This window comes from Venturia canescens, chromosome 3 (assembly GCF_019457755.1).
Source record: "Venturia canescens isolate UGA chromosome 3, ASM1945775v1, whole genome shotgun sequence".
NCBI lineage: Eukaryota > Metazoa > Arthropoda > Insecta > Hymenoptera > Ichneumonidae > Venturia > Venturia canescens.
In genome coordinates this window covers 23,966,084-23,989,577 of record NC_057423.1, presented here as the reverse complement: position 1 = coordinate 23,989,577, position 23,494 = coordinate 23,966,084, and the positions used below count along the sequence as shown (strand labels likewise).

At 48.4% G+C, this 23,494-nt stretch overlaps 1 protein-coding gene across 1 annotated transcript; it reads right to left on the bottom strand.

The window, feature by feature from the left end:
- Positions 1 to 234: 234 nt before the first annotated feature.
- LOC122407811 (putative uncharacterized protein DDB_G0287265) lies at positions 235 to 22,248 on the bottom strand. Its single transcript, XM_043414242.1, has 8 exons — positions 22,169 to 22,248; positions 18,362 to 18,431; positions 2,767 to 2,985; positions 2,379 to 2,645; positions 2,099 to 2,296; positions 1,900 to 2,013; positions 1,469 to 1,808; positions 235 to 954 (listed from the first exon to the last, which is right to left on the bottom strand). The coding sequence occupies exons 1-8, from the start codon at positions 22,180 to 22,182 to the stop codon at positions 536 to 538; spliced, it is 1,641 nt and encodes a 546-aa protein (XP_043270177.1). The 5' UTR covers positions 22,183 to 22,248; the 3' UTR covers positions 235 to 535.
- Positions 22,249 to 23,494: the final 1,246 nt, after the last annotated feature.

The window sequence follows — 23,494 nt, the reverse complement described above, 5'->3', positions numbered from 1 at the left end:
AGAATATTTATTTTTATATTTTTCGTCAATATGTGTGTTTTTTTCGTTTCGCATTTCATATAAAATTAAATTGTTGGTGCGAATAGCGAAATTTTGTTGGATTTTATGTAACACTACGATTTCTATCAATTTTGTCGAAAGATAACTGTATGCAAAATATCCGAACTCTGCCCAGTCATGTCTCGATCTAATAAAAGGTTTCTAACTATACATAAGACATTTTTACGTACTATATAGATTCGTTCCGTGTCCGCGTTCACAACGCTTTTACCGGTTTTTATTTCAAAGTCTTATTTCACCATATATTTTTTCTCCCATATTGCACTTAACGATTCTTCAGTGCTGAATAATAAATGCATGACGAGTAATGCTCGTACATTTTAACGGGTTACATTTAAAAAAAATCGAAAATGAGTACATCGTACTGTCAGTATTTCCGAATTACTCAAATTCAATGTTGCAATTTTGTACGCATTGCAAACTTTCATCACTTCTTTTGATTTTTTACTTTGTACGACAACGATAAATAATGAAATCAATTATTGGTGCTGAGGTCGCTATCGTCGCAGTTTACGCCGTCATCGTTATCACCGTTACTGCTATTATCGTCGTCGCTCAATTCCTCCCCGTCATCGTTTTCATTTTCGTCGTTATCAGCGTCGTCGTCGTCGACGTCTTCGACCGATTCCTCCGGATCGTCGTAATCATCTTCGTTGGTATTATCGTCGTCGGCGCATTTCTCCTCGTTCTCATCGTAATCTTTGTCGCGCTTATCAATATTTCCGCGTGCTTTTGCATTCTTGCCGCTTGACTTTTTACCGTTACGTTTTCTCCAACGAAAACTGTTGTACCGATCGTTTTTTAATTTTTTCGAAATCGAGATCTTGATATTTTCGATAGTGTCCACTTCATTTACCGAAAGTATCTTCATCGATTGAAGCGCCATACACGCACCTGTTTAGTAATAAATATTAAATGATAAACAATTTATACCGTAGAAAGGCGTTTTTCCGAGAACCAGAAACCGTCTCGTTTTTTCTTTAACTTTCGATCTTTTTCGATTATTCCAAATAAATGAATTAGAGTTCAATAAATATGCCAATAAACGTTGATGCAGAATTATGAAGCGAAACGAGCCAGCGAGGGAGAAGCAAATTGTATCAGCATTAAAGTATAGGTAGTAAAATAATCCCATTCTTACATTTTTGATACTCAATCATTTATCAAAAGATGCAGTAGCGTCTCGACGCGACAAGTATTAAAAGAAAAGAAACAGCCAGAGCGAGGCCTGTCGCACTCTACAATATGCGAATACGCGGGTTTATGACGTAACAGGGACTCTCAAATCGTTTTCACGAAAAAATGGCTCCACCGAGATTTTTTATTTTCTTTTTACGGGAAAATGTGTTGCATCTATTAGCGATAGAGGCTAGCTACCAAGCAAGAGGAAGAAAAAAAATGCACTCACTCATCAACTGTCTCGCTTCTCCCACTGTTATTTCTCGTCTTCCATCGTTCTTTTTGTTTCTTGTTTTTTTTATTATAAGCTTTTCTCTCTCCTCCCTGCTCCACAGGGCTGACATCAGTGTGGCCAATCTTTTACTCATGGTGGGAGCCAATCCCGCTTGTATGATTATGTCCCGGTGGATTCGCCAACCCGGAGTAATTTCCATGTCTTCCGTTTCATCATCCGACAGAATGTCCAACAATTCGAAGGGTGATTCTTCGATATCATCTTCATTCATCAATTTTCCGAATTTTTTCACCTGTTTCATATGATTTACGGCCGTCTTCAACATTTCGTTATACTATAAACATATTTCAATTTTTGTAAGAACAAAATCATTCGTACGTAAAAGCCACAGAGTTATGTTTGTCACGTTTATATAAATTCATTACCGCGTTTTTGAATCTCTCTTTTTGTCCTTGAGAGTAATCCGAGGTTGGAGCCGATCTCTCATCATTTTTACCGGTTGCGCTGCTTGACGAAACACTTGGGCTTTTTTCATTCGACTAGGAAAAATATTTTTACAATAATAATTTTTTTAAAACGATTTGTATCTCAGCAACGCTTTCACTTGCAAAAAATTTTTATTACCATCTTTTGATTGCTGACCGTCTGTTTTACCTTTCGGCCGTTAACGTTTTTTTGTTGGGCATTTTTTTCTACCGGTGCCGACAGCTCCTTCGGCTTCTTACGCCTTTGGGAAATGTCACTCTCGTCATTCTCAAAATTGAAAGGGTCCTCTCCATTTGTCCGATCGGCGGGTTTATGTATTTTCTTCAACACTTTTTTCTAATCAATAACTTTTATCATTGACTTTTAACAATATCATGATAATTGTAAATTTTAATTCATTATGACGAATAATTTCTACCGGTATCATTGGTTGGTTTTTATTAATGGTAGACACTTCATCATTATTTTTCTTTCTCTTTCGGTCGTGTATTACGTTCGTATCAATTTTTTCCCGGTTACTGATGCTCATTGCGGCGGCTTCAATTTCGCTCCACGTTTTATAACGTCTATCATTGTTGTTTTTATCACCAGCAAAACTCGAATTTTTGCCAAATATAGCTTCCAACTTATTACCCGGCGACCGAGATGACTTTCGTTGAGATCCTTCAGTTATTCCATCATTTCTCTATAAATTTTATTGTTATTTACACGATATTGCCCTAGTTATCACATTTTTTGGCATCAATTTCATTAATCTGTCAATTAATCTGTCAATATTGAGATAGAATTTGTAAGCAACACTTTACCTCTTCCCCGAACGAGGACGGTCCATTTTGCAATGTTTTTTTCAAAAACGCTTCTTCACCAGGACTACTATTTGAAGCAGTATCCCGCCACTTCGAACTTCTGGGCACATTGACATTTTTTCGAAACGGAGTCTCATGCAGCTCCTCAGTTCTTTTTTCTTCGTTTGCGTCATTCGCCTTAGTGTTCGTTGCAGCACTTATTATTTCGCTAAGCATCGTCTGTTGATTAAAAGTTGGTATTATTAAATTCATAAATTATGGTCTTTGCCGAAATTGCATTTGATAATTGTTTACAGGTAGAGACAAAAAAGTTTCGAGATAAATAGTGTAACGCAATTTTCCCCGCGAGGGTACGATTGGTCCCTTCTCGGCTCACCCGTCTCGTCGGCTCGCACGACTCTCCGGCCCCGAGAGTGAATTGGGCGCCAGGTACGAAGTACCGTCGATTACTCGACTTTAATTTTATTCACTCTCTACGATGGTAACGCCAACAGATCACGATACTCAGAGTGCGCGAGAGACACGAGTGACCGAGGACGGTCCGGCTACTCAGCTCAAACTGAGATACAGAAGGTAGAGGGGGGAATCCTTGGGGAAAAGTAGCAATCAGGAACGCAAAATAACATAATCGACACAAGATAGTAATTTGGCAAAATATTCACAATTTATTCAACTCCGTGACGACGCGGAAAGGTACAAGAAAGACATTAATGGGGATCGACGCAAACAATCGAGAACAAAATAATAAGGTACGAGATTCGGTGAATTTTTAAGGATCGGTCACGATTTCAAACGATATAATACAAGTGACGGGTAGAATCTGGATAATGAAAATAATAGAACTGATCTGTCGCTTCGCATATTCGCACGCCTCACATTCGTTATTCGACACCCACGAATTGAGTGTCTCAGGTAAACGCAGGTAACACGTAACCAGCCGCGAGGGCCGTAGGTAAAGCGCAGGTAAAGTTCATCAGCCGCGAAGACTGGAGGTACGATTAATCAGCCACGAGGGCTGTAGGTAAAAGGTAACCGGTAACAAGTACCGTAGGTAATGCGCAGGTAAAGTTCATCAGCCGCGAGGGCTGGAGGTACGATTAATCAGTCGCAAGGACTGTAGGTAAAGTTAATCAGTCGCGAGGACTGTAGGTACAATTAACCAGTCGCGAGGACTGTAGGTAAAATTCATCAGTCGCGAAGACTGGAGGTAACATTAATCAGTCGCGAGGACTGTAGGTAAAGTTAATCAGTCGCGAGGACTGCAGGTAAAACTAATCAGTCGCGAGGACTGCAGGTAAAACGCAGGTAAAATACTAGTGTGAGAAAATGCGAGCGACAAGGTAACACCGGACTGATAAATAATTTAAGTAATAGTTAACGTAATAAAAGAATAAGGTATCGGAAAACGGTAATACGTCGCACGTCGGTTAAACTACGAGAGAACAATAACACGCGATACAGAAGAAAGGAACGAAATCTAAAAATAAACGCGAACGCAACTAACCGCCGTATAGTCCGTAGCGCGACAACAAGTACGAGAGAGAAAGCACGAAAACATCGCGCGACCGGGCGCGCTCGCTAGAGCCCTCGGCGCGTGCAAGGAGAGAGAGACAGAGGTACTCGAAAGATATTGCGCGTTATATTCAGCGCCTTCACAAAACGAAAACTCAAAGGATATAATTCTAATAACGACAATTTTACGGAATTGAATGCACGAAATTATTGAACCAACTTGAAGGAATCGATTTGCCTAGTTGAGCGTTACTTTATCAAAATTCGAGACCCGGGAAGTATCGGCCGCAATCTCGCACGATACTTCGACTCGTAAGTCTCTCGAAACGCCATATAAATCTGAACTAAAACTCGGAACTAGATTCCGAAAAAGAAAACATGAAAAAGCTCAACAAGGCAAACGACTCGGGGAGATAAAGAACGGACTTACCGAGGGATCCAACTCGCCGCACAAAGGAAAGGCTCGGTGGTGTTCGCCGGAACGCAGACTCGCCAGTACGGTGCTCGGAACTAGACTAATTGTGCGTGCGAGCGGTCCTCGGTGTTCGGCGCTCTCCCCACCACTCGGACCCAGCACCGCAGCGCTCACACGCCGGGCGCGAACTAGCGTTCGTCCTCCCGGCTCGCGTATTCGCGGTAAATTCAAAAGTGAAGCGCGTACGGAAATTACTTTCCGCACCGCTTTTACGCTATTCTTAATTGCACGATGTTCCTCGCTGCTCTCGCCTCTTCCGCCCACGAAACGCTCCTCCCGACTAAATGGCTGTGATCCGAGTGCCTTTCCTCTTGGGGATCCGGCGGGCATCTCTGAAAAGGCAGAGGGGAGGCCTCCCTCATGACTCCAGACGTCATGAAGTCACGGTGGGCCCACGACGATAAGCCACCAGGCAATTGCAGCACCTCTCCTCCAGGAAACTCCCCCGAACCCCACCGACCGAGGCGCCGTATTGCACGGACCATGGCACCCGAATTCACAGCTGTGCGGACGGTGCAACTCTCGGTTGCTACGGCGGGAGAGGCACGGGCGGCGTTCAACGGATGGCCTATGCCAGCGTGTCCTCTCAGCCGTCCGCAGGTCGAGAGTGATGTTCGAAGCTCGAAGACAATGTGAGAAGGGTGCTCCCCGCGGACGAGATCGGTTTGAACAGCGAGGTAGTGCGGGAGGTATAAATTAGCGATGCGCTCGGTCCAACGTGGCGGAGGCAGGGCCAAACCTCGGAAACTACAGTAGATTTCTGAAATATTGTAATCAAGGTAACTCACGAAAACTGAACTCTTTCTCTCTCTTCCCAACACGGGCCAGGAATAGGTAAAACAAAAGGTAATTGTCGCGCAACAGATTATAGGCGCGAATCCTTAAACTAAAGCTTAACATTACGTAGCGGTGAGTCTCGTTCCGGACATCGCCCGACGAGTCGCAGTGGCGTCAAAATGGGCCGCAAACCCGGTCCACTGGTCGACACGGTTCGCACGAGTGGCGGGGCAAAATGTCACGTCACAAACCTCCACCCCAGAATTAGCTTGTCTCGGTGATGGGTGACACTCGACGATGTCGGCGATGGGTGGTGGGCGATGTTGTGCCTCCTTCGGGTGACTTCTCTCGGTGCTCACTCGCACGAACGTGTCTCCCGGCTTCCCGAATGGCCAAGTGCGTTTGATCTGAAACAAAGTTGGCTCCCTCGGCTCGTCCTCCACGGAGCCCAGATTTTACCAGTCCTCCACGCCTTACGCGTGCTCCATCTCCACATTAATTTGGTTCAATACGACAAAGAAAAAAAAAAAGAAGGAACTCAATACGTTCTCGGACTCCAGCAGAAGGCTGCACCGCGAAGCAACACGCACTCCACACGAAGTGTCGCGGACGACTCCACGAAGACAGGCGAAGGTGAAATTGGGGTGTGACATGCAATAATAAAACGAGATTTAACAGGAATTACGTAGTCTTTAATAGGTTTACTCTAGCATAGCGGAACAATGGTCATACCCTGTCTTTGAGGTAAGTTTACTTAAGGCTAATAATTATAAATGGAAAGATTAACAAAGTGAAAGGTAACGCTCTTGCGACAGGAATCCTTCCTGCGAAAGGTACTCGGTTCAGATGCTCGGCTATCTTGCCGAAACTCACTCAGAGAACGAGGAGAGAAAAGAAAAAAAAAAAAAGAACAAAAAAAAAGAAAGACAAAGGACAAAAAAAAACAAAGAGACAGAACCAAGGGAAACCAATGGGGATAGCCCTCCATTGCCTGGCCTTTGGGCCCATAAACGCTTGGGCGTTCTGAACCGATTCCTCCGAGCAAAACTAAAACACAAACCAAAAGAAGTTCACCGGGGAGGGAGCAACCCGAAAATCGGTTGACTTAAGATTAAAGGTGACGGATTCTTAACTAGGACAGCTAGGTACTAGCCGCGGTGAAGCATTAGGCCATCCACGCAGGTGTTAGGTAAACAGGGGGGTGGAAGGTAGGTGGAGTCTGATCCGCGGCGAGCAGGTACGGTGATCCCGCGGGACCCGTTATCGGCGGTTCCAGTTCCAGGGTTCTTCCTTTTCGTAAGCGGAGCCGTGCTTCGGGCAGGTCCGAACCGTGACATCCAGCTCCCCGCATCGGAAACAAAACTGGCGTGGCGGCTGGGTGCAGGTTTGTCGTCGGTGAGAGGCGCTCCCGCAGTTGAAGCACCGGCCATATCGAGAAGTGGACTCTTGCCGCCCTGATGGTTTCGGCGGGACCTCTGGAGCTTTCGTGGTCGCCGTGGTAGCGGGTGGGGCGGGGTTGTTCGGGGCCACTCCCCTACCTCTGGGGGCCCTGGGTCCTGCGGATCGATTCGCCGTCCGGTATTCTCCTCCGTGCGGTTTCGTGGGGGCTGGTGGTTGCGCCGAGGATGTGCCCCTCCCGTAGGTGCGTTGTTCACGGGGTCGCTCTCTTTGTCGGCCTGCCTCTGAAGCTGGGGCTGTGCCTTCTCCCTCGGGTTCTTGTGGCGTTGACAGCTGGCGCTCCAAGGTATCTCGCGGCCCGTCGACGGGTAAGGTTTGGCTGCTCACGTCGCGTGCCGTCGGCGGGTTGGTCTGGCTGCTCGTATCGCCAGCGGTCGGTGGTTCGGTTTGGCTGGCGACTTCCCGTACTGCCGAGTGGGTAGTCTGGGAGGAGGCGTCTCGAGTCGGGGGGAACGCCTTGATCGTCGCCGAGGACCCCATGGACCGCGGGTGCTGGAGCCCCTCCGCAATCGGGCAATACCCGGAGCGGCGGTGCGTTAGCGCTCGTATCAAGCCGATTAGAGCGTCGAGGAACCCTGGGCGCACGAATTCTCCTGCTGCCAGCAGGGGTGCGTACGGGCGGATGTTGTCGAACACCGGATTGTCGTCCACTCCGAAGGGTTCCTGCCGATCCAGAGCTTCCAACAACTCCTCTAGAATCTCCATTGGCGCTGGGGAACGCGGCGGTGGTGGTTGAGTGCGACGTGGGTTCGATCTTGGCTCGTTGGGGGAGGGGTCCCGCGAAGGCGAATATCTCGTCTCGGATGGAACCCGCCGGGGAGAGCGAGGTGATCGATCCCGGGACTCGGCCGAGGTTGGTTGAGGTGATCGCCGGTGTGCCGTCGAAGATCGTCTCCGCTGAGGAGGTGTTCTTCTCTCGTCGGGGTCTCGGAGTAACTCGTCTTCGGTCTCGCTTCCCGGGTCTATCTCGGGCAGCGAGGGGAACGAGTCGTCGCTATCCCCTTCTGACGATGAGGAAATTTCCATTTTGATAATGGGTGGAGGGGGTGCGCTCATGTCGTGGCGTGAGTGGTACGTACCGAGAGTATCTCCGGGGGGACTTGACGACGGGGTCCCGACGGGGAACGCGATGGAGGCCGAGTCGCAGGTAATAAGGTACAGTCCGTAGATACAGCTGAGGTAGCGGTGGTGCCCGGTGGGAGGTAACGATGATGGTAAGCAGGTACGGGTCCAAGGTAATGTCGGGGTAATCGTTGAGCGAGGCGAGGTACAAGGTACTAGGTACTAATGGCAGGTATTTAGGTACGAAGCGTCGGAGGTACATGCGAAGCTGTGGAACGTAAAGCACACCAGAAAGAACATTTAAGCACAGAGCAAACAAGCGGGCAGGGTGGCGACAAAGGTAGGTCCGGGAGTGTGAAGAAGGAAGCGAAGTGAGGACGCAAAAGGTTGGGGTGTGTCAATGCTATTGAGACACTGGCTCGGTCAATTCACGTAGGGCTTGAGGTCCTGCACGTGAATTTTCCCACTCCAGGTCCCTTCCAAATTCGACAGTTCCATGACCACCGGAGAAATTTTCCTCCGAATGATAAAGGGGCCATGGAATTTGGTGGCTAGTTTAGCGGCCACGTGTTGAGTCGCCGATGACAAGACATGTTGCTTTTTTAACACTAAGTCGTCTACCCGATAATCGCGGTCGCGGTGCTTGCGATTGTAATAAAGAGCTTGTCGTTCCTGAGCCTCGGTAATCGCGATTCGGGCGAGTCGGCGCACGGTTTCCAATTGTTTCATGCGTTCGACCCAGGATTGAGGTGTGTGAGATTCGGTCCCCGGCCCTTCCGGGAGTAGACGATGCGGGGGCTTCGGTTCGCGCCCGTAATTCAAGTAGGCCGGGCTCGCCTGAATGGACGTATGATAAGCGGTATTATACGCGAAACGGAGGGCAGGTAAGTGTACGTCCCACTCGCGATGGTCCGGACCCAGGTAAGAAACTATCATACTCTTGATGACTCTATTAACCCGTTCGACGGGATTTGCCTGGGGGTGATACGGGGCGATAGTCTGGTGTCGGACGCCTAGCCGTTCGGTTAGCGCTCGGATATCGCGGTTGACGAATTCGGTTCCGTTATCTGTGAGGAAAATGCGAGGATGACCCCAGCGACACGCGATTTCGTTTTCGACAGCCTCCGCGATTTTCTTACCGGTAGCTTTCCGGAGGGGGACTATTTCGATCCATTTCGTGAACAAATCCTGGAGAACGAGGACGTAGGTAAAACCGCTTTTACTGGTAGGTAAGGGGCCCATGACATCTCCGGCAACTATATCCCACGGTTGCTCTAGAATTCGTTTTCCCATAAGACCGACGGGAGTGGCTTGCTCTACCTTACACCGCTGGCACACGGCGCACCTACGAACGTACTTGACAACATCGCGGAACATATTCGGCCAGTAATACCGAAGACTGAGACGGTGGAATGTCTTCTCAACGCCCAGGTGACCGGCTTGCGGAACATCGTGGGAGTTGAACAACGCTTGTTGCCGACGTTCGAACGGTAATACGAGTTTCCACGCCTCCAGGTCAACGACCTCGAGGGCTGGAAATCGTGGGGGACGATGGTGGTAAAGGCGATCGTCTTCGCAACGCCAATCAGGATATTGGTCCGGCGCTCTGCGGACGGCGCGGAATTTGCGGTTGTACCACCGGTCTTGACTTTCGAGGGAAGGTAGAAGCAGGGCACACGAATCCTCGGGGATGCGGGAAAGGGCGTCAGGCACATGATGCAACGCACCTTTCCGATGAATAATCTGGTAGTTATACTCCTGGAGCTCCAGGGCCCAGCGTCCTAAACGACCGGAGGGATTTTTGAGATTATGCAACCACCGTAGGCTGGAGTGGTCGGTTATCACGGTGAAATAATAACCTTCCAGGTAGCAGCGGAATTTCCGTACCGCCCAAATAACGGCGAGGCATTCCTGTTCGGTGGTCGTGTAATTTCTTTCGGCGGCGATCAGCGCGCGACTCGCATAGGCGATTACGTGCTCCACGCCGTCGACGGTCTGTGTTAAGACGGCGCCAAGGCCTACGCTACTGGCGTCTGTTTGCAGAACGAAAGGTAACTCAAAATCGGGGCAACTTAAGGTAGGTGAGGTAGATAGACGCTCGCGAATCTCTCGGAAGGCTTCGCGCTGAGGGGCTCCCCAGGACCAGGTGGCTGTCTTCTTCAATAGAGAAGTGAGCGGGTTGGCTAGCGTCGCGAAAGCCGGGATGAATCGACGATACCACGATGCCATGCCGAGAAAACGACGAAGTTGTTTGATATTTCGCGGCGCCGGATAATTGACTACGGGCGCGACTTTCTCCGGGTCGATTTGTAGACCGTCGCGATTCACTAAGAAGCCGAGGTATTTAACTTCCGACCGACAGAACTCACTTTTATCGGGGTTGATGGTTAAACCCGCGTTTCGAATTTTGGTCAACACGCGGCGTAGCCATTCAAGGTGTTCTTTGAAAGTGGCAGTCACGATAATTATGTCGTCGAGGTAGACATAAACGTGGGGTTGCATTTCAGGACCGATAAGGCGGTCGAGCAACCGTTGGAATGTGGCCGGCGCGTTGGTTAATCCAAACGGCATGCGACGAAATTGGAACAAACCCATTCCCGGGACGGTAAAAGCTGTGATTTCGCGACTTTTCTCTGCTAGCGGGATTTGAAAATACGCCTGGCTGAGGTCGAGGGTGGTAATATAATTTGCTTGCCGCAGCCGATCTAAAATGCTATTCATCAAGGGTATCGGGTACGCGTCCTTTTTAGTCACTTCGTTGACCTTTCGAAAGTCAAGACAGAATCGCAACTTCCCGTTGGGCTTTTTGACCATGACTATGGGGCTAGACCAATCACTGACGGACGGTTCTATAATTTCGTCCGCGAGCATCTCTCGAACCGCCTCGTGAATCGCCTTCTCGATGGCTGGTGAGACGGCGTAGTAACGCTGTTTGATCGCGGTATGCCCTCCCACGTCAATGTGGTGTTCTGTCAGAGAAGTGCAGCCTGGTTTTTCGGGAGGTTTCGGTATTTCCTGGCTCACGAGAGTTTTTAGGGTAGTGTCTTGGTCGGGTGTGAGAATCTGTAGCCCGCCGCAAAGGTAATGGACTGTAGATGGGCTCATCTGGGCTTCGAAGGAATGTACGCGTTGAGGCTCGAACCAACTGAACCATTTTCCGCTCGCGAAGTCGACAACCCAGTGGGCCGCGCGCATGAAGTCGAGGCCCAAGATGCAAGGTAACACCAATACAGGTAACAGGTACGCGGTCAAACGGAAGGGCCGACCGTTTAGGTACATGACGGGGTTGACGACCTCACTCGCGATGGCCTTTTGACCGCCAGCCATCTCTACACCGCGAGGGCGGCAGCGCTCCCTCGGGATGCCCAGGTTGTCGACCCATTGGATCGCGAGGGGGCCGAAAAACGTGCGACTTGAACCGGAATCGAATAGTGCTCTCACCGGGTGGCCTTGGAGAGTGAACGTCACGAAAAACGCGGTGGGGCTTTCTTCCGTTTGGACGGTACCGCACCGGATAGTTTCGGCGTCCCGTGGCGAGGTATTAGGTAAAACGGGAGGCAACGCGTCCTTCGAATGCGAGGAGGTACGAGGTAAGTCGCGAGACGCGGCAGGTAATTCGCGAGATGGCTCGTCATCCGAATGCGAGAAGGTACAAGGTAACTCGCGAGACGCGGCAGGTAATTCGTGAGATGGCTCATCCTCCGAATGCAAGAAGGTACAAGGTAATCCGCGAGATGGCCCGTCATTCGAATGCGAGGAGGTACAAGGTAACTCGCGAGACGCAGCAGGTGTTTCGCGAGGTAAACTGACGATTTCGGCGGGTTCCACTAAAATATGTCCCGGACCCGCCTTCAGCGGTTTCCCGCACACGAGCATTCGGTTGATTTTTGGCCTCGGCGCCCGCAGCGGTAACAAAATACGACTCGAGCTTCTCCGCATGCATTAAACCGGTGTCCGGGTTTTCCGCAATTCCAGCAAGTAGGTGGTCGCGGTTGGGCTGCGGCGTTGCTCGGGGCAGGGTTGTTTCCGCCAGGAGAAGGCATCGCATCGAGGAACGGGTTTAATGAACGTAGTGGTTCCGCGGTAGCGTTGAGTTTCGGCGCGGTTCCGGTAGTCGCGTTGGATACTGTCTTACGTCGTCTTCGGGGAGGATTCGGGGCTTGTTGCGCGGCGTTTACGCTCTCGAGAACTGGGGTCGAGTCCGAGTCGTTTGACTCGTTCGATTCGGGGGGCCTTTCGGCAGACGTTTCGTTCCCGCCGTCTAGCTCTGGCCACGTTTCTACCGCCGCGAATAATTTGCGGCCGGGGTTGTTAGGGAAGGTTTTAGAGCCGCGATAGGCCAGTTCCGGACACAGAGACTGGTTCGGAGCTGGTGGGGCGCGATAGGTGCGCGAGACGGCAAAACTTTTCTCTACCCGGACGGCGATATGCTCGAACGAATCGAAGTCAAATAAATCGTCCCGGTGGATAGCGATATGAAGTCGCGGGATCAAGTTACGGTGCGCGTACTGGACCTGCTCTGACTCGCTCCAGGGAGGTTGGAGACGATTAAATAATCCCCGAAGGCATGTTAGGTAGTCCGCGACTGGCTCGTCTAATCCTTGGGTCCTACGCATAATTTCTTCCCGAAGCGCATATTGGTAGTCGGGGTCCCCGAAACGCAAACGACAAGCGGACGCGAATTCCGCCCAGGTATTCCAGCGATCGTGGTCGTTTCGGAACCACTGAAGGGCGACCCCATTTAGGAAGAAGGGAATGCAGCGGATTAAATCGGTGTCTGATACCGGTACGAGGGCGCGGCCCTCCGAGATACGCGTGAGAAAAGTGTCGACATCTTCCCCCCGTTTCCCAGAGAAAGAGATGTTCCATTTTCTCATCAGGTGTAATACCGCGGACGGAGAGATCGGTGCACGCGAGTGAGAATACTCCGTAGTTACACGCGGAGGCGGCTCATATACTGACCTGGGTTCGTTAACCGTTGGGGTGGCATAATGGTGAGGAGGTCCTCGTCCGCCTTGGAAATGTTCACTGGTACCCGTTAGTGGATCGTGACCGGGGTGGATTCCGGGCTGGTTCGGGCCTCTAGAGCGATCGGTGCGTGGGCGGGCGCCCGTTGGCCTGGGCGGCGTATTCGTGGGAAGTCCCGTCCACGGTTGATGGTTTAGGGGGCCGGGACCGAGATTCGGGCCGTGGTGGAGTACCCTCGACCAGATCTCCGGGTGGCCGGGTTGTTCCGGCCCGCGTGGAGGTTCGAACGGTCCGCCACTCGCTCCCATGGCCGTCATGACCGGCCCTTGGAAACTGCCCGTGATTCGGGTGGTGTCCCCGGGCCAGGCATAGGACAAGCTCGATCCGTCCTCGGGTGGCAAGGTATGCCCCATACCGGAGTCATATCCAGCCGCGCCGCAGACGGGCGGGGCGTCACGTACACGCGGGTCGACCTCGAATGCCCCCTTTTCGCCCCCCTCAGCGCCCACTGGCGGAGGAGACGAAGTACGTTGCGGGCCCTCACCGAATTTCGGTGAACCGTCCCGGTTCCCTTCTGGCATGATGGCACGCAACCGGGTGTACGCGGTACGAAACGGCTAAGCGCGAGTCGGAACGACGCAGCGATTTTCGACGCGGATCGGTTCCGGGTCGGATACGAAGGAAACTGAGCTGTGCGAGCTCGCGAAACCTCCAGGTAATCAAGTCACAAAACGAAAGGTATTTCCGACACAGATAACGGGGCCAATAGATCTCCCGAGATACACCGCGTCGCGAGTTCGCGAATTCGAGTTTGCGCCGCAGGATCGACCGATTAAATGAGGCAAATAACGGAAGAGCAAGGTAAGAGTTTGACTTCGAAAGGTAATAGGCGCGGGGTTGAATCCGAAGGTAACTCGAATTTGGACGAATCCAGATTCGGCAGGTAATAGGTAAGGATTCAACTCCGCGAGGTAACTGGTAAGAATTTGAATCCGATGAACAGGTAAGGATTCAAATTCCTAAGGTAATATATACGAAATCAAACTCGTCGCGTTGGAGAAAACCGGAGCAACCGTAAATTAAAGACGAATTGGTGGAGGCGGGAAGCGACGCGTAATTCGTCAGGTACAAGGTAAACAGATCTTATAGATGCGGGGCTTGCTCGAATTCCCGGTACTTCCGCCAAACGCCAAACCAACAGACTCGTGAAAGGGAGTCACGGCTCAACTCGGACGGCAATGCGCGGTACGTTAGAGCCAAGGTAAATTAAATGTCCCGAAATAAATACCGGAGCGCGAAGATAAGTCGATTATTCGAAAGGCGGTTAATAATACGAGTACACGGGTTAACGATCGGGATCGATTAGCGATTGAACCGTTCACTGACGCGGATACTCGAAGAATGGCGCTTGTCGGCTGAGTCGACCAGGTGGCTCCCCCCTCGCTCGGTGTCGGTGATAAGTGGGGATAATCCGTGAATCGTCCGATTTCCAAAAAAATTATTTTTCGCAGTTCGACACGGTCGACGTAAATACTGGATTAACGTTTTTGCGAGGGATGACGGATCACCGCGATAATATCCCGTTACTGACACAGCTCACGCGTGGATGATTTTGAGTCCTCTAAACGGAACAATAGAGGCACTGTTTACATGGTTGGGCGGGGCTAACTGCCGATCTCGTACGTTCAGGCGGCACGAGTTCTTGGTATCGGGCTTATGCCCTCGTTCGCGATGCGAGTGTTGACTTTCCGGGGGCTAACTGCCAACAACGTAGGCTTCTACACTACGCATTAGAAACGTTGGTCTTATGCCCTCTTACGCGAGGCGACAGTACGGGGCAACCGGTCGAGTCAAATCCAAAACAGTTCGACCAAGCCAATATGTTCACCGATGACACAAGGGATTAGGAGAGGTAAATGATATAGTACACAAGCACCAGAAATACGCAGAATTTCTTACGACTAGGAAACACGATATTTAAACAAAGCACAGGTTAAGCGGCACAATAGAGGTACTGAGGCAGAAGCGGTGAGAGAAAAAAAAATGTAAATAAGGCGAGAAGTTAATACGGCTGGTAGCGTACCAGGTCAATACAAAGTGCGTACAAAAGAAATCGCAATAATACTTTGTCAGAAAACTATATCGTAGTCACACGAGAGGTAAAAGGGAAAAACAAATTTTATTTGGTCACACCACAATAATAACGCCTCTGTTCTCGGGAGTGTCCGCTAAACACAATAATACGAAATATTCCGAGAAGTCAGAATAAGAAACAAAAGATCAAAATATCTCAAGATCTCCCAGCACGTCGAGGTCTCTATATCGCAAAAAAAATGTTTCCAAACGCAACGCCAAAATAGATCGACATTTCTCGACGCGGGCTAAACGGATCCACGGCGTAATGGTTACCGAAAATATATCGCAGCGAAAAACGCGAAACACGAAATACGGAATCAAAATTCAACATTACAACATTCTGGATCCTAATAAATTACTACTTTTCGGGCCCCACGTTGGGCGCCATTTGTAACGCAATTTTCCCCGCGAGGGTACGATTGGTCCCTTCTCGGCTCACCCGTCTCGTCGGCTCGCACGACTCTCCGGCCCCGAGAGTGAATTGGGCGCCAGGTACGAAGTACCGTCGATTACTCGACTTTAATTTTATTCACTCTCTACGATGGTAACGCCAACAGATCACGATACTCAGAGTGCGCGAGAGACACGAGTGACCGAGGACGGTCCGGCTACTCAGCTCAAACTGAGATACAGAAGGTAGAGGGGGGAATCCTTGGGGAAAAGTAGCAATCAGGAACGCAAAATAACATAATCGACACAAGATAGTAATTTGGCAAAATATTCACAATTTATTCAACTCCGTGACGACGCGGAAAGGTACAAGAAAGACATTAATGGGGATCGACGCAAACAATCGAGAACAAAATAATAAGGTACGAGATTCGGTGAATTTTTAAGGATCGGTCACGATTTCAAACGATATAATACAAGTGACGGGTAGAATCTGGATAATGAAAATAATAGAACTGATCTGTCGCTTCGCATATTCGCACGCCTCACATTCGTTATTCGACACCCACGAATTGAGTGTCTCAGGTAAACGCAGGTAACACGTAACCAGCCGCGAGGGCCGTAGGTAAAGCGCAGGTAAAGTTCATCAGCCGCGAAGACTGGAGGTACGATTAATCAGCCACGAGGGCTGTAGGTAAAAGGTAACCGGTAACAAGTACCGTAGGTAATGCGCAGGTAAAGTTCATCAGCCGCGAGGGCTGGAGGTACGATTAATCAGTCGCAAGGACTGTAGGTAAAGTTAATCAGTCGCGAGGACTGTAGGTACAATTAACCAGTCGCGAGGACTGTAGGTAAAATTCATCAGTCGCGAAGACTGGAGGTAACATTAATCAGTCGCGAGGACTGTAGGTAAAGTTAATCAGTCGCGAGGACTGCAGGTAAAACTAATCAGTCGCGAGGACTGCAGGTAAAACGCAGGTAAAATACTAGTGTGAGAAAATGCGAGCGACAAGGTAACACCGGACTGATAAATAATTTAAGTAATAGTTAACGTAATAAAAGAATAAGGTATCGGAAAACGGTAATACGTCGCACGTCGGTTAAACTACGAGAGAACAATAACACGCGATACAGAAGAAAGGAACGAAATCTAAAAATAAACGCGAACGCAACTAACCGCCGTATAGTCCGTAGCGCGACAACAAGTACGAGAGAGAAAGCACGAAAACATCGCGCGACCGGGCGCGCTCGCTAGAGCCCTCGGCGCGTGCAAGGAGAGAGAGACAGAGGTACTCGAAAGATATTGCGCGTTATATTCAGCGCCTTCACAAAACGAAAACTCAAAGGATATAATTCTAATAACGACAATTTTACGGAATTGAATGCACGAAATTATTGAACCAACTTGAAGGAATCGATTTGCCTAGTTGAGCGTTACTTTATCAAAATTCGAGACCCGGGAAGTATCGGCCGCAATCTCGCACGATACTTCGACTCGTAAGTCTCTCGAAACGCCATATAAATCTGAACTAAAACTCGGAACTAGATTCCGAAAAAGAAAACATGAAAAAGCTCAACAAGGCAAACGACTCGGGGAGATAAAGAACGGACTTACCGAGGGATCCAACTCGCCGCACAAAGGAAAGGCTCGGTGGTGTTCGCCGGAACGCAGACTCGCCAGTACGGTGCTCGGAACTAGACTAATTGTGCGTGCGAGCGGTCCTCGGTGTTCGGCGCTCTCCCCACCACTCGGACCCAGCACCGCAGCGCTCACACGCCGGGCGCGAACTAGCGTTCGTCCTCCCGGCTCGCGTATTCGCGGTAAATTCAAAAGTGAAGCGCGTACGGAAATTACTTTCCGCACCGCTTTTACGCTATTCTTAATTGCACGATGTTCCTCGCTGCTCTCGCCTCTTCCGCCCACGAAACGCTCCTCCCGACTAAATGGCTGTGATCCGAGTGCCTTTCCTCTTGGGGATCCGGCGGGCATCTCTGAAAAGGCAGAGGGGAGGCCTCCCTCATGACTCCAGACGTCATGAAGTCACGGTGGGCCCACGACGATAAGCCACCAGGCAATTGCAGCACCTCTCCTCCAGGAAACTCCCCCGAACCCCACCGACCGAGGCGCCGTATTGCACGGACCATGGCACCCGAATTCACAGCTGTGCGGACGGTGCAACTCTCGGTTGCTACGGCGGGAGAGGCACGGGCGGCGTTCAACGGATGGCCTATGCCAGCGTGTCCTCTCAGCCGTCCGCAGGTCGAGAGTGATGTTCGAAGCTCGAAGACAATGTGAGAAGGGTGCTCCCCGCGGACGAGATCGGTTTGAACAGCGAGGTAGTGCGGGAGGTATAAATTAGCGATGCGCTCGGTCCAACGTGGCGGAGGCAGGGCCAAACCTCGGAAACTACAGTAGATTTCTGAAATATTGTAATCAAGGTAACTCACGAAAACTGAACTCTTTCTCTCTCTTCCCAACACGGGCCAGGAATAGGTAAAACAAAAGGTAATTGTCGCGCAACAGATTATAGGCGCGAATCCTTAAACTAAAGCTTAACATTACGTAGCGGTGAGTCTCGTTCCGGACATCGCCCGACGAGTCGCAGTGGCGTCAAAATGGGCCGCAAACCCGGTCCACTGGTCGACACGGTTCGCACGAGTGGCGGGGCAAAATGTCACGTCACAATAGATAAAAGGCAAACACGAAAAAAAAATTTTTTCCAAATTAATTGAGAGAACATTGAAAAAACTAAGAAAATAAAGAACAATGGTTGACAGCCGATTGTGCGCGTGAATTTCGAAAATATTGATCCATACCTCGACATCGATTTCTTCTTCGTTGGTTTCACTTATTAGGACCAATTCTTTATTTTTTTCTAATGTGCATTTGTTACGTCCTGAAGGGACGAACGTAATTGGGAAATTTACTTAGTTTTCGCTGCCACCAACCTACACAGAGTGTAGGATTTTTGAAATGTGAAATATTTAGTAGATATTTTGTTTGGTCTAAACGAAATTAAAATAATTGGATAATTATGGGAATAACCGAAATATTGCAATATTGAAGTGATTAAGTAATCGAAATAATTTAAGAGATAACGAAAGGGTGCCTATATGGTCCCGTACGGGCCCCGAAGCAGGAGATTGGATCGCTCAAATAATTATTAACCGGGAAATCAGATTTATTGACATGAAAATAGAAGGTTGGACGAGAACAGAAATAGTTGTGAAAAGTATGCGAAAAGGAAAGATACAAAAGGTTTACATCACACGAACGGGAACAATTCTCCCATTCCGCTCCGCACACAATAACCGCGCCTTCGTTTGACGCGCGGTTCACACACACGCACAGAATTAACTTGGTTTTATGAAGAATAACAAATTGAGAAATAAACTTAACAAAAGGGTGCACGCAAAAGTCTGCAAGACTCGGCAAAAGAACGTCCGTGAGGCAAGGGGCAGTGTGTTGCTCACTTCGCGTTTGTTAACGGAAAACAGACTTATGGTTCTCTGTGCGGTTCACCAATCTTTCAGGATTTACTACCCCGCCGCGAGCTTGCTGAATTACGGAGTTATCCACGTGGACGACCGAGAGTCACTTAAGAGCAAACGGAACTAATGTACAAAAATCCTCGCCACGGCGACGAGAGCTCGAAAGCGATCGTCGTGACGGGGTTTTCAGCATCTCAGCACTTTAGTCGTTCCCATGGATAGGTCCCTCGAACTCGCGATCAGGCGATGCTGATCGGGCGGATTCCGAGGGCTTCCGGCCAGCGGCGACACGAGGCAACGCACATAGGTCGCACTCAAGGACGCTCCGTTGTCAAGTCGCGCAGTTGTCGGAGAAGGCCGTCGTCACGAACCGCGTATACTGAAATCACACGCGGGACGTGACACTCACCCCCCCTAGGGGTTTTTCGGCGTCCTCGTCGAATTGGAAAATGTAGGAGAAAAGAAATATTTTAAATCTCGGAAAAAAAAACCCAATGGGGAAAAAAAACCCGAAATATAGAAATAGGGAAGAGAAGAAAAACATAACCCACACTTTAGCACTCGTTCAAAATCATTCATGGCGGATTCCAAGACATTCTTCGGATGAGGCTTCCTCCGGATCCGCTGGTATGAACCCCTCGTGAAGACCCGGCCAGGGCACGCGTAGAAGAAGGCTCGACGCGCAGGCCGAATCAACTGTATATTTGAGCAGGTCTTCCGAATTTCATGCGACGAAGCATCGTTGGTTTAATGGTATCGAGGTCTACGACTCCTGGTTCGAGATTTTAGTTCTGCCGAGCATCGTCACATGGATTTCGGGGCGCCGACTGATTGGTCCTACCCCGGGATTCCCGATGACTCAAGAGACCGTCGGTGTAACACACGAAATTCACACTTGTATGTTGATGCAGCGAAGACGTCGAATCGCAGACTGAGCAAGCCGTTGGAAATGATGGCTTTCGAAAGACGTATCAGGCACTAACAGGTCGAGGTTACCTTTTACGTGCTCTGCTGAAGTCCAAGACCAGCTGTTTAGGAATGATGTACTGCCCAGGTCGTCGACTTATGCTCGGATTCAGATTACAACTTGGAGCTCCTCATCGCTTTGAATGAACGGCAACACGAACTCGAAACGAATCCAGCAGCAACGCGTGCATGAGCGACGCATGATACATTCAGCGTGATTCCCTGCTCGTCGAGGGCCAAGATCTTGAATTCCGATGATAAAATTCCTCGTCACGATGTCGATGGACAGAAGCGTCGTGCTCCTTTTGTTTTGGAGATCAGATGACGCCAGGAACGATTTCATTCATACAACACTCATACTCAAATACAATTTTTAAATTAATTTAATTCTATCGACATCGTTTTTGGTTTTACGGTAGATGTCTATCCATTAAATCCATTGCAGAGGGGAAGAGTGCACTCGCTGGCACGCCTACTGTGCAAACGTTTCCATTAGATATTTTGCCATTTTTTTTTTTTTTTTATATATATATATTTTTTTTTTTTTTTTTTTTTTTTATGATAGTATTCCCGTGAATTTTTCTATTTTTTTTTCTTTATATATTAGCTAAACATAGGCAGATTGCCTTATCCACATGTTTGCAAATCTTTCTCCAGTAGACGTCTGGAACGCTATTCCCGTCGGCAAGCGATTCAATGGTATAAGTACCGTGAAATCGATTATTATTTTTTTCATTTAACAGTTTCCGGCGAAATGATAGAATCGGTAACTAGGGTAACAAAGTTCCCCCCCTTTTTTTTTTGTTTTATTTCGGGTTATTTGGACTGGCGGTACATGTCCAGCCGAATTTTGAAGAATTTGTAGGAAGTCTTCTAGAGGAGGAGACGTTCCGTCGAATTCATGGATCAACACTACACGGGGAATTTCGTTGAGGACGATAGATGGATTCGAGAGAGAAACATTCTGAAGCGAATTCAGGATACGGACACTCTCATTGGCCATCTTGAATCGTATTTGAATGAATAACCCGAAATTAAGCAAAGTGAAGGAACGGAAAGAAGCCTTGATAGTCAACGGGATAAATTTATAACATTTATAGAAATTTTAAGACTTCAACAAATTCTAAATTTTAGAATTTATGGTAATTTAAAAATTTTGAATAATTTAGAAATTTGAGCGATCCAATCACCACGGAGGGCGTGGTATAGGCAACGATATCCCACCGCTGCCACCAAAATTGTTACGTCCAGAGGGGACGAACAAGGATGGAGGCCAATTGAGAATCAAGGAATTCGTTGTAAGAAAAAAAGGGGTAGTTGTGCTGCCACCAACCTGCAGAGATGCTGCAGGATTTTTTCCAATGCACTTAATGAGGTTGATAATTAATTGACGACCAGAATAAATTTTAGCAGAATCAAAGAAATGTTTAATACGCCTATTTGGTCCCATACGGGCCCCGGAGGAGATTGACGGAATCGCTCGAGGATTTTCATAAAACAGTTCCGATTGCTCGCTACAGACTCTCGGTCGTCCACTGGGATAACTCCGTAATTCAGCAAGCTCGCGGCGGGGTAGTAAATCCTGGTAAAATAGTACAGGTGAACCGCACAGAGGACATAAGTCTGGGTTCCGTCAACAAGCGCGAAGTGAACAACACAGTGCCCCTTGATTCACGAACGTTTCTTAGATTAGTTCTTCTGGTTTCTTAAAATATTTGTTTGAAGTGTGAGTGAGTGTGTTTAGGAGTGTCGGCGGAAGAATTGTTTCCGCCAGTAATCGTAAGTCGAATTAATCATTGTAACTTTCACCATTGTAACTTCTCTGTAACTCAAAATTGTAACTTGAATCATTCTCTTTTCGTCGGTCAATATTAATTTAATTCTGTTCCAAAATTGTGTCTCTGTTTTATTCCAATCCTCGAGCGATTCCGTCAATCTCCTCCGGGGCCCGTATGGGACCAAATAGGCGTATTAAACATTTCTTTGATTCTGCTAAAATTTATTCTGGTCGTCAATTAATTATCAACCTCATTAAGTGCATTGGAAAAAATCCTGCAGCATCTCTGCAGGTTGGTGGCAGCACAACTACCCCTTTTTTTCTTACAACGAATTCCTTGATTCTCAATTGGCCTCCATCCTTGTTCGTCCCCTCTGGACGTAACACATTTATCTTGCGACATATCATGGACATTTTCGTCGTGTGCCTCATTTTCTTCAATTTCTTTTATTCTCTCGTCATCTGGAATCTGTAGTCTTATGGGTCTTGATTTCCTGGCGATCCCACTCGGTGTTCGTATGTTTCTCAATCGTTCTTCGATTATACTGCGTATTCTTGCATTGGTATGAAACCAGGTATCGGTCTGCTTGCCGAAAATAATCATTCCCGTCAATTTTTTCACAACGCCAATATCGACGCAGTGCATTGAGTCGACAACAATTCCTCGTCGAAGATCGAATTCTGGCACATATTTCAATGTTGAATCTCCGATTAGACCCCGTTGTCGAGTTTCAGTACGCTGAGCTTGTGTCATGTCTTGCCGAATTTCAGCATCCGTCCGGTCAACTATGTCTTCGATGGGATATTTCTTAGAGCGATTTTGCATTGCTACTCCCGGCGCATAACAAAAGTTGCATCCATATTCACCATTATAACTCGTTGTATTAAGAATTTTCGCTCTTGCGGGCGTATCGGTTGTACAAATTGTCGTTATAAATTTACTTGTTACCCTTTCTATACCGTCCGGGCTCCATTCAATACCGGTGAAATACAATTGACGCAATTCCTCAATGAACAGTGTCATGAATATGTTAAAATCAGGTTGTTCTTTATCGACCCAAATTCCCGCTAAGATAATAAAACGTTTTCGCGCATGGGGAGGTAGCTCGTTTATCGATAATAATACAGGCCATGCGTTTTCTTTAGACGATACGGCTACTTGGCAGCCATCCGTATTTATCGTCAGCGAAAAATTGAAATTCGAATTCAAAAATTCTTGATTGTTTCGCAACTTTTTATATCTTTCGCCATCAAACAGATATTCTATTCCGTTCGGGTCGATTTTTTGGCGATTATTTCGATAATCAAGTAGATGCCACATATTCGGTATTGCAAGAATCCTTTTCAATTGCTTTCTTACATCTTGTTTGATGAAATATGACGTCATCGGCAATGGTTTCTCCGGGCCCGCGTCTCCGCATGGACAGTCCATATCAGGTATTTTACCCATCCCAATTACGGCTTTACACCTTTTGCAATATAAATAACGCGTTTGTGAATTATTTTCGTTTCGGCCCAACTTTTTCCATAAGGCATTTTTGGTGGTCGGCAAGGTATTATGGTTTGCGAATTCTTTAAACAAATCAATTACGGCTAGAATGGCTTCTAAGCTGAATTTATGACGTTCGGCTGTAGCCATGACTGCTATAAGAATTTCATGTTCACGGACATTGGGTCTCATGGTTATTACCGGTCCTTCCGCCACAGAGAATGCA